This window comes from Mollisia scopiformis, assembly GCF_001500285.1.
Source record: "Mollisia scopiformis unplaced genomic scaffold LY89scaffold_4, whole genome shotgun sequence".
Taxonomy (NCBI): Eukaryota; Fungi; Ascomycota; class Leotiomycetes; order Helotiales; family Mollisiaceae; genus Mollisia; species Mollisia scopiformis.
In genome coordinates this window covers 153,897-164,665 of record NW_017263584.1, presented here as the reverse complement: position 1 = coordinate 164,665, position 10,769 = coordinate 153,897, and the positions used below count along the sequence as shown (strand labels likewise).

General features: G+C 45.7%; 5 protein-coding genes across 5 annotated transcripts in view; 3 read left to right on the top strand and 2 right to left on the bottom strand.

The window, feature by feature from the left end:
- LY89DRAFT_694153 (proline-specific peptidase) overlaps nucleotides 1-746 on the top strand; it is a gene marked incomplete at both ends in the record, with an annotated part of 1,536 nt that extends 790 nt beyond the window's left edge. Inside the window, one exon of the mRNA XM_018216681.1 lies at nucleotides 402-746. Coding sequence (XP_018075929.1) covers nucleotides 402-746 — 345 coding nt within the window. The remainder of the gene's footprint in view (nucleotides 1-401) is intronic.
- Nucleotides 747-3,343: 2,597 nt separating this feature from the next.
- Nucleotides 3,344-4,600, top strand: LY89DRAFT_777990 (uncharacterized protein; the record flags this gene model as incomplete). The annotated part of the gene is made up of 7 exons (XM_018222176.1): nucleotides 3,344-3,403; nucleotides 3,452-3,577; nucleotides 3,623-3,763; nucleotides 3,811-3,939; nucleotides 3,988-4,236; nucleotides 4,283-4,405; nucleotides 4,453-4,600. 7 exons carry the CDS (start codon nucleotides 3,344-3,346, stop codon nucleotides 4,570-4,572), a joined length of 948 nt encoding a protein of 315 aa, XP_018075928.1. The 3' UTR covers nucleotides 4,573-4,600.
- A 238-nt stretch (nucleotides 4,601-4,838) lies between these two features.
- On the bottom strand, nucleotides 4,839-5,627 carry LY89DRAFT_576156 (uncharacterized protein; the record flags this gene model as incomplete). The annotated part of the gene is made up of 1 exon (XM_018208825.1): nucleotides 4,839-5,627. A coding segment is annotated over one exon (789 nt), but the record flags the coding sequence as incomplete, so codon positions are not given.
- On the bottom strand, nucleotides 5,563-7,041 carry LY89DRAFT_767633 (uncharacterized protein; the record flags this gene model as incomplete). The annotated part of the gene is made up of 2 exons (XM_018221763.1): nucleotides 5,563-6,663; nucleotides 6,883-7,041. The coding sequence occupies 2 exons, from the start codon at nucleotides 7,039-7,041 to the stop codon at nucleotides 6,043-6,045; spliced, it is 780 nt and encodes a 259-aa protein (XP_018075926.1). The 3' UTR covers nucleotides 5,563-6,042.
- Nucleotides 7,042-7,274: 233 nt separating this feature from the next.
- LY89DRAFT_377990 (uncharacterized protein) lies at nucleotides 7,275-8,802 on the top strand. The gene is made up of 2 exons (XM_018207105.1): nucleotides 7,275-8,309; nucleotides 8,371-8,802. The coding sequence occupies exons 1-2, from the start codon at nucleotides 7,459-7,461 to the stop codon at nucleotides 8,564-8,566; spliced, it is 1,047 nt and encodes a 348-aa protein (XP_018075925.1). The 5' UTR covers nucleotides 7,275-7,458; the 3' UTR covers nucleotides 8,567-8,802.
- The last annotated feature ends 1,967 nt before the right edge of the window (nucleotides 8,803-10,769 follow it).

Genomic DNA, 10,769 nt, shown 5'->3' with positions numbered 1-10,769 from the left:
CTCACTGATATCCACTTATCAGTCGCTGATCAGTCAAGAAACGTGACTTTTAACTAGTAAATATTTTTATTATATTTTTTAAATATAATATAAATAAATATCTAATATTTAAACTATATTTTTATCTTAATTTAAACAATTATCTACAAGTGTTCATTTAAAAAGTAAATTTTCATGTTTTTCAAAATATATCAAAAATCTAGGGAAAAATTAGGATTTTAAGCCAAAAATTGTTTTTTTAATACTAAAAATAAACCTTTTCAAATATCTCCCAACTTATAAGCAACTGTCAGTTGAACTTTTGGCTAACTGATAGACTGACATCATTTAAAATCGCTAACTAATTGGCTTTAACTGATCACTTATCAGTCGACTGATCAGCTAGCTAACCGCTTTTCCAGCCTGGACATGTATGCAACATATATCCATTCCCACCCGAGCTCGTGGCATCATTGCAGCACGCCACTGATAGGACGGCCGTCATGGCAATGGAAGGAACCGGGAAGTTCAAGTATGACGGGGCTTTGGCAGAGTGGAGCATGATTGGAGAGGCAAAGAAAATTCAAGTTCCAACTTTGCTCATTAATGGGAATAAGGAGATTGCTAGTGATAAGGCTGTCACACCATTCTGGAAGGATATTCGTAAGGTAAAGTGGGTGAAGATGATGAATAGCACGCACTCGCCACATTTGGAGGAGAAGGAGAGGTATATGGAGATTGTTGGGGAGTTCTTGACTGAACAATAGATTAAACTGTAAATTAAATGGTCAATCCACAATAAAGTTCTGAAAGGTGGAAACTCCATTGATGTGATGAAGAGAGAAGGCCCGATCCTGTGAGCCTCTCACCCAAAAAGCTTTATTCCACCACTTTGACATGTCTTTGGCTCAGCAACAAAGTCGCTGACGGATTGGCCTCGACTTTATGACACGAAGCTCCTGGTTCCCCAAAATCAAGCTACTCGTGGACACCAAGCTCCTAACTCGTCTCGCTAGACTTGCTGTTGCACGGCGTTTGACTTCAATAATTCCTGACAAGCATCGATTCAACCTCTCATAGACCAATGGAACATAAACCCCCAACTCATCTCTCAACAATAAAATTCCCGGTCGCAATAACCATTACAACAGTAACAACGGCATACTCTATTTGGCAGACTGTGGGTCTCTTGAGAAGTTGCGGTCATAGGCGGGACCAATGCTGGTGGCACTGTAACTTGAGGGTTGTCTCTTGCAAGTGTAGTGACCTCTTCTTTCTCTCTAGGGGAGTCTTCGATATAAGTTTCTTGAGATGAAGGCGAAGTATCTGTTAACTCGATGTCGTGGAACTGCGCATCAACATTCGGAGACATTGTGCTCGGATACAATGGTAGTCTTTGATGATAGAGGATGTTTCAGGCGTGGAAAAATAACCGATGTTAAGGATCTGGGTAAACCCTGAATTTCGTGTCCGAATGGGAGTGTGGCTGAAAGGAATTGATCCAAGCGTGAAAAGTTGAGCATATATATAGCCACCTTCATGACTTAAACCCTAGTAAAGGCTGGGGATGTACAGTTATTAAGAATACGCTCTGAAAGAGTCACTATATAACTAACAATCATGTCGCCACACGATGCTTGTGACTGTGAAAATCAGCAAGGGAATAAGATCCAGAGGCAATACGTTACGCGAAGATTCAATACTCCAGACTTTCTTCTGCTACATATTCATCATTTTGTATGTATTTGCATTTCTTGGCAGTCGAAGAAAGATCTGAACTTCGAAGTAATCCTCAACACGCAACCCGCACTGCTCCCAGTGATCCTGAAATATTTTGCAAAAGAGTGCAAGCCTTCAGAAGTATCACACAATGGCTCTTGGGCACTTGCCGAAGTGGGAATGTCAATACTACAAGAGATCAGACGAGTTAGTATGTTACCTGCAGACACACTTCGACCCCACTTCTAATAATCGGTTTAGTGTCGGACTTACAACGCTGTTGACCAAAGATATTGCAAGCGCTGCGATGGTGTAAGATTGCCGGTATTTCCCGTTTGGCCATATGAGCTAAAGCCAGACCCTACATGGGAATGCGGACAGGTAATGATATCATTGTTTGCGTTGTCAAGCATGTACTAACTTGCGCAGTGTAAAAAGGAAAATTTGGAGATACACACCGAATGTGATTCCTGTCCACACTTGAGGTGCACAACTTGTTGCCGCGCGATTCGACGATACTGAGGCGCATTACGAGGAAATAAGGGCGTTTTTGAGATGCTCATCAAGAAAGTAGGATACTGCGGGGAGGTTTCTTGAAGGAGCGAGAAGATAGTCTTGATGTTGGTGGGCTCACTTGTTGATGTTGTTTCTCGCAATAGAAGTCGAGTTTAGAGAATCAAAGGCTTTTGGACTTTTAAGAGCGGAGACTATGATGGCATGATTTCAAGTTCATGATAGGCCCATTGAGTTTTCCCAACTAGATACTTTGACCCTAGGCAAGCTAGCAATAATGCGATCCCTTTTTCATGCAGCCGAATATTGACCGTCTGAAGCTAAGATATCCTTAAGATTAAGCTGGTAACGAACATGGTGTTCAGAGAGATTAGGGGGGTCACATGGATCGTCCTCTCCGTGGGTGAAATTCGTGGCCGATTTTGCGACAGGACCCAAAGTCACAAAATATAAAGGATTGCGCACAAGATATTAAGCTTATACCTGATATTTTTTAATTAGGACGTAGAATAGCTTGTTGATAAGTTAGAACCAAAGTCTAATTAGAAACAAATTATGTAATAGTATATAATGCTAGAGTTAGTATAAGACATTTTGGTGTTTTCGAGTGCTAAAATCGGCTAGGACTTTCACAAATGGAGAGACCGTCTTTAATGCAAGAGTCGCGCGTTGAACTTTGTTTTCTGGCTTCGGCGAACAATGAGCTATGGTGTAATTGTAATCATTTCCCCTGAACATTTACCTCTGAAAAGTGAACTGCGCCAAATCCAAGTGTAAAATGTTCTTCGCAAACCTTTAGCACCATGGTCTGTCGTCAAATATTGCAACGTCTCCAGATAACTGGATCTGATATGAGCTGATTCAGGCGAATAGATCACCTAGAACCTTATCAATAATTCTATGTAGTCCCATTATAGCACAGTAACAAGTTTCTAAGATGAAGCCTGTGACTCAAGCGGAGCAATAACTCGAGTGTGGCTCGAGTCATCTCAATTTGACCTCCGTCTATATAATCTCCCTCCATCTTCCCTATAGATTGATTCTTAAGTCCAGACATTTCAGCACGATTTGCTACCTACATCTCCATCATCTTTCAAAGAAATCTCAAATCAAACTTACAACATCGAGAGCAATGACTGAACCGACTCGCGTCTATCAGTGGGTGTGCCATGGGCTGAAGAAGGGTGAAGAAGTATGACATTATCATTGAACAACCTAGGCCTTGGCTGACTATATTTAGTGCGGCAAAGTGAACCCGATCTGCAAAGTCAAATGCTACAGATGTGGCAGCGACCGAGCAACATGTGGTACCGATTACGTGGACGACGCTGGCTCAGAACCAAATGAGACCTGGGACTGCTGTAATGTTGGTTGATGCTTCTAGAAAACTGGAAATGTGCTAATCTACTAGTGCCGACACGGAAATGCGGAGGATGAGACAGAGTGTGACCACTGCACCCATGATCGATGCTCTACCTGCAAGCTTCGAGGACCAAGAGGCCCAGATGTGCACCTCTGGATCTGTGATAACGAGAAAAGAAAGAACATCTTGGTACGGTAACGCTCTGCCTGCGGCCATAGTCTAGCTAACTTGGATAGTGTGGAGAATTCAATACGGTAGAGTACACCGAGTGTAAGAAGTGTGGCGGGCCAGCTGTCAACAGCCATCCATGGACAACACACAGGTACACGCGGTCATCGAGAGTCGACACATGGCAGTGCTCTAACGTAAGAGAAACTCTATGTGTGAAAGGAGCAGTTCGCTAACTCATGGAGTGTGCGGGGCGCAACATTGAAGAGGACAAGGTGTGCGGTTATTGCCCACACTTTAGATGCGATGAGTGCTACGAACCCGACAGAAGCATCACTGGATCATACTGCGGTTCTGATCTTGGCTCTGATGCTGGCACTGATCTCGGTTCGGTGGCTTATTCGGATGCGGCCGAGAACTGCCCAAAGGAATCGATCGAGGATGGAAGCGCCCTGTTCGGACGGGAATGTTCTCAATTAAAGAAGGGCTTCCCAGTAAGTCGATTTTAGTCGATAAATTACATCTTCTAATGATAAGTAGTGTCAACAGAGAAACTGGGAGCCGGCTGAGAATTGTGACAGATGCGGCAATTCCAGACAGGGACGCGATATTTTCTTGGTGGATAGATGTCCAGAGCACACCTTCGTATGGGTCTGCTGTGTGGTGCGTATCCCTCCAGCAAGTCACAGGTAGAGTACTAACTTTTACAGTGCGATGGCGGAAACAATGGTGAGGCTCTGGATGAGGAATGCGAATACTGCCCAAACCACAGATGTGACGCTTGTCTGCCAGGACTCCGAGGCAATTCAATATGTCTTTCAAGGAGATGATATGCTGTATCGCTTAGAAGAATATGGCGAAGTGAAAGCTATCTCTTGATGCGAAGAACGAAGCCTAACATTGTAAAGTGCGGCACACATAACGAGGGCAAAACAAAATCTTGCGAATGCGGACATCACGTGTGCTACACATGCGTGAAAGTTTGGATTGACGTTGAAGTGTAAGGAGGAGATGGAGCGAGGAACGGTTCAACCAGAAATTTGGGGAAATTTGAGCATGGCATCTGCTTGCAGCAAGGAATTCTGCACTGGTAGCATCAACATCCACACCCGTCGCCACCAATATCTCCGTCCCTCACCAATTGTGCCATCTTCCCAACTGTTTGCTGCCAATCCTGAGGATTCTCATTCTTTGCCCACTTCTCCCAAGCCCCTGTCTCAGGTCCCCAGACAGCAATTCTTCCCATTAAGGCAACGCCGCCGTCAAAGTATCCCATCTTCATTCTCTCTGCAGCCTCCTTCCGAGCCCCCTCAATGTTTCCCTCATATCTATCCAGCTTTCTATCAAGCTGTTTCTCGACGATTTGGATCAAGTCGTCAAGAGTTGCCGTGAATGTGCTTGTGTATCTCCCAGTCGTATCGGCAGCATCCTTCGCAGTCAAAGCACTGATAATCTCGCTCGCGACGTCTTCATAAGTCGATAAAGCCACCTTCAAAGAAGCAGCACCAGGAAAGACTACAACGCTGCCCCACATGACATCGATGCCCAGCACACCACCAGTTTTCAGACCATCTTCGAGCATGATCCCAGAATAGATCGCCTTCCATTTCAAAGAACTGTTTCTCAGCTGTTCTTGGACCTCGAACCTTGTCTGGTATGGAGGTAAGAGCTCTCTGATTTTCGGACTTGAAGTGTCGAGGCCGAACTCTGAGGGTATAAATAGCTTGATCCTAGCCGAGATGGCCGCATCAACAACCACGGGGGATAGACGAAGGTCCGAGCCGCTGAAGATACAAATTACTACGTCCTTGCCCTGTAAGTGTTTCTGAATTGAAGATGGTGTAAAGTCGATCTTGATGTGAGAGAGTTCTGAGCTGTGATCATGATCATGGTTATGATCGTGGGCGTGTGAATGGACATGACTGTGTGAGTTTGTCGACAGGGAAATGCTGGTTTCTCAGGTCAAGATAGTGACGCTGAGTTGAGATTCATGTGACAGCTTATGGACGACATGAGGAAGAAGCGGGGATGTTGGTGTCTGGTAACAATTAGTAGATTCAAGGCAATGATAAATCTATCTGCTGCCATGAACTAAATGCACGTGACAGGCACCTGGGAAAGCTTTCCAAAAGGTCACTTACACCAACGACAGTAACCTTGCGAATATTCCCCATCATGAAACTAACGTTGGCATCCCAGAAATTTCTTGGACTCGACATCTTATATGGTTTCATTCGGTCGAGCGGAAGCGGGGTTGTTGGGTTAGTGGACTTGTGGAATGGCTGGATTTGAAGTACGAGTTATAGAGACAACGCAGCAAGATCTTCCAATAGTGTAGTAGTAGCCATGAAGCTTGTAAATGTAAGTATTGCCATAGCGGATGCCGGGACCAAAGTAGAATCATGCACTATAAACTTCGCGCCTCCATGAGCTTGCGTTGCCAGATCGTTGGGCCAGATGCTGAACATGGAAGGGTGTGGTGTGTAGGGTTTCTGAGAGTCCTTTTTACTCCAGACAAGTATCTGTCGCGCTGTTGGGAAGCCTTGCGATAGAAGTCCAAGCGCGGAGCGGCCAGCACAAGCCGAACAGCTGCATCTTGGTCGTGTAACCTTCAGAAGGTATGCTTCTTTCACACCACCTCTCGCAAAATCAACAAAATCTAGTTGATCGGTCTGCCTCCTTCTTGTGGGACAGACATCGCCAGTGCGGATAACGCAAACTTGAGGAACTTGCCAATCATCATTCTCACGTTGGACCGAAAGCAAAGTGCGTTCGATGGCTTGCTTGAATTTGTCATTCTCCCCATCCAGCTTCGGCATCATCTCATGGCTAATCACCGAGAAAGTCTCCAGAGACAAGAGTTTTGACATTGCCTTTCTCCAATCGGGGTACTGGCGCGAAATGACTGCACGTTGCCAAAGCTGCGATGAGATAGCTATATGCCGAATTCTTGCGAGGTCGTTACCTCCAGCCCAGTGACTGAGGCTCGTCAAGGTTTGTGGCGTGCTTGAATATATAATAAGAGTGTCAAGTGCTGAATTGATCCTCATGCAAGGGTGTATAAACAGAGTTGGACAGTCGACCTCTTGGAAGAGCACCGGATATCGAGGCAAGAAAAAAGCTCTCAAGATTCGACATACTTGGAGAACAACTGGAGGGGAACTGTCCTCATACAGCTCGAAGAATTTATCTCGAGAAGATTGATCAAAGATTTTCAGGGATCGTGGCTCGAGTGTTTGCTCCCAGACCCTCAGCTGAAGTTCGGTGGGGAGTTGTTTATAGAGCCTGGACAAATCCATGGATATAACGGAAAAGAAGATGCAGATGAAAGGCGATGAAGTACAGTACAGACCGAAGGAACAACTTTATATATCAACAGGAAAAAAGGAAAACTTACGGTGAGATTAGTTATTATCATTGTTGTCTTATCTGACAGGGCTAGCCAGAAGAGGTTTTCAGGTCCACCAAAATGAAGCTACTTCGTATTGCGAACCACTCACACGTGATAACTGCCTCGGATTCTTTTGACGCCTCAGGCATGCGACCTACACCAAGCTCGTCATCCAGGCAAGTCAACAACAAATTATTCGGATTTTGTATTTCCCTACGACGACAACCTCTTGCATTCTTTTTAATCACAATCTCCAGCCGAAGATATTCAGATCCTCAAATCCTTCTTGTCCAACAGCCCTCCCTTCCTTCTACAGTCAACGATCATGCGGATACCTCGAACTCCGGCTGATGCGGCCATCCTTTCAGCGATGCTACTTCCCTGCCTTGCAGTAGCCAGCGGAACATACGATTGCAACAATATTGTGTTGAAAGGGCGTCAATGGCATTTAAAAGAACTAGGAGGGCCGAAATCAGTGCTTCAGTCAGAGGAGTTAGCTTCGGGGTTTAAGAACACAACATACACGATCGATATCTGCAAGCCGCTGAAAAGGGAGAACAAGGAAATAAACTGCCCCAACTTTGCTCGAGGTATGTTGTCCGTAGACGCCGTTCTTTCATGGACCTTTACTAAGACCCAACTAGTTTGTGCAGTCGAACGAGATGTTACAAAAGATGGCAAAGCGGATTCATTAATGGACTCGTGGCCGCTGGCAGGAGATCTCAGAGACTATGGCGGAAAGGACCTGAATGCAAAGTGGGAGAGTTTATCAGAATCAAACTCTCACGCGGACTCGGAGAAGGAAGGTTTACGACTCTCGATGAATGGAGGGTTACATAAAGTGAACAACGAACAGCGAGCACAGAAAGTCATCGTGGAATTCATCTGCGATCATGACCTGTTTGGAGACGAGAACCTCTGGGATCCAGAAGATCATTACGAGAGTGTGCCAGACAAACGTGCTGAGGGAGATGACACGGACGGACCCAAAAATGGAGAGACTCAAGATCCTACGGGCGCGCCCAGCCTGCAGTTCCTGAAGTATGATAGATCTGGCACAGACATGGATATACTGCGCTTGTCGTGGAGAACCAGATTTGCGTGTCTAGACGCTGGCGATGAAAAGACTCGGGATCCGAATGGTCACTGGGGCTTCTTCACATGGTTCATCATCATGTAAGCATCACTCCCAGTTCTCTTCCTCCTCTGAGACAGGCGCTAACTTACTGTTCAACAGTGCTTTCCTTTCTACTGCTGCCTACCTTATTTTCGGTTCCTGGCTCAATTACAACAGATATGGTGCTCGAGGCTGGGATTTGCTCCCTCATGGAGACACAATCCGCGATGTGCCATACTTGCTGAAGGACTGGATGAGAAGAGTGATGAGCACAGTCCAAGGTGGTGGAAGCAGGGGAGGTTATGCTGCGGTGTAATGATGCTTGTAGACGGTAGATGAGGCGTGTACATCGATGGGACCACAAACAGAGAGGGTACAGACGAGATCAATCCAAGGTCGTGGTTTTCAACACCTTTCGGGAGTAAGGCAGGCGCTGAGGCAATAAATGGCATTCGAGGAGCATGGACACTTTTGTATCATAGGCCGTTTCTTTGTTGGTCATTTCTATGTACACTCTTGGCTTCTAGCCGGACATTCAATCTTGGTTTGGAGACCTACTTGTGTGAGGTGACTTGCATCACTCGTTCTGGGGAAGTGTCCCCCCAACCAATCACCTATTTCACCGTCTAATAAATGAATTCTCGAGTTGAGAATTAGACTTATGTTCCTCCTTTTCTTCGATGCTCATTTACAAGCATTAGGTTTTTGGTATTATAGGAAAAGGAACCCAAGACCGGCTTTCGCTTCTCTCAACCTCTACAAGGAGTGGATAGTAGTAGCCTGGTGAGACCCAAGTCAGGAACATTACAACCCATAGATACCCAAATATCTTTTCCAGCAACCCAATCCTCGAGCGCTGTGGCATAACACTTTGATAAATACCTTTCGCAGTCTCTTCAAACCATATTGCAGCAGCCTGCAAGAGAAAGAACTGCACAGCTCCTGACTCAGTGGCAGCAATACCACCGGCCAAGTCAACGACGAAATGCGCAAGTCCTGAAATGAAGAACGTTGTCACCAGGGACAAGAGAGTTCTCATTAGCGTTCGGCGATGGGGGAGTGAGAGAGAACCCAGAATGAATGACGACAAGGAAGACAGCTTTCGGACGTGCAGCTGATGCCAAAATACTCTTTTGAAACAAGTCAGCCAATGGGAATCCCGATCTATCCGGGAATTTACTTACCCCCAGAACATCCCCATCGAGTACGCCTCCCAAAGCGATGCGAAGAGGGGCGGCCAAGAGCTCGAAGAACTCATTCCCAATTCAACGGCAATTAGTGCAAGGAAGTCATGTACCCCTCGCTGCAAGAAATACAAGCCTGCCCAACAAGACATAGATACTCGAAAATGAATCTCCAATTCTTGGCTCGTGATCTCCCTCAGCCGCCGGAAGAAGGGAATAGTGGCCAGCTCGACAACTTCTTGCTCGTGTCCAAAGGTTGTCCTTGAGAGGAAGTCCAAGATGATGTAGCAGATAACGACGACTAAGGTATGATGAGCGACGAATTAGGCGCGGGATGGAACAAATTTTGAGTCTCCATGCCTGAATGTCGGTGTACTTTTCAGTTGGAAGGCTGTGTTGGGGAATCGAAAGTTCGACGTCACGAATGCTCCGAACTTGAGTTTTTCCAATATGCCATCTCTGTTTTCTCGCTTCGCATGACTTTCACAAATGAAGATTAGCTGGAGAGTGTTGTTGAAACAATACTTTCTGACTTCCTTTAGACTCGACAGGGGTTGCATTGCTTCTCTTAGGACGATCTTGCTCGTCTGCGCAGTTCTATTAGTCGGGCCACGAACTTCAAAGTCCAGCAGCTCAGGAGCGCGACATCGATGTAGTGCAGAAACCACCACTATATCCTACGAACACTCCTTGCCAGACCTTGCTTTGTGTGAAAAGGTTCCATGAGGATAATTCTTTCCACGTGCAGGAAACAAGGATAGGTAGTAATGCAAGTCTCGAGGTGGACTTTGAGGCGGTGAGTGATAGAGTCAGTGCTATAGAGACGACTTTACCGGCTGGCAGGAGTGGTGCTAGGCAACTTCCGAGGTCTGCGGTTGGCAAACTGGAGAGAGGCATGATCTTAATTCAGATTTGAAGAGTGAAGAAGTTGGAGCCCCCAACTGTTGGTGATATGGACAACATCTCATATCAAAGCAACCGTCGAGGAATTCAACGTCATTTTCCGGTCTAGCTGCGAGATAATGGATAGAGCTGACATGATATAGTTTACTAGTGGTTGATCAGAGGATAAGTACGTGAAACTTGAGACGAAATGGCGTTAAGCTGACGGTACTCGGAATAGTTGCGCTGCCGAGTCACGTACCTACCTGCTTTCGGGCCTGTAGTAGTACCTTACGAAAACTCAAATTTAAACAATCTTATTGGTGTATTCTAGTCTCTTACAATTACACTGTCAGAATTATGTCTTGTATTGGCCCCCGAGTCACACTAAACGAGCGACGGAAAGTCTCTTTCAAGGCCATTGCGAGCAAGTTTGCTATTTCTAACCAATCA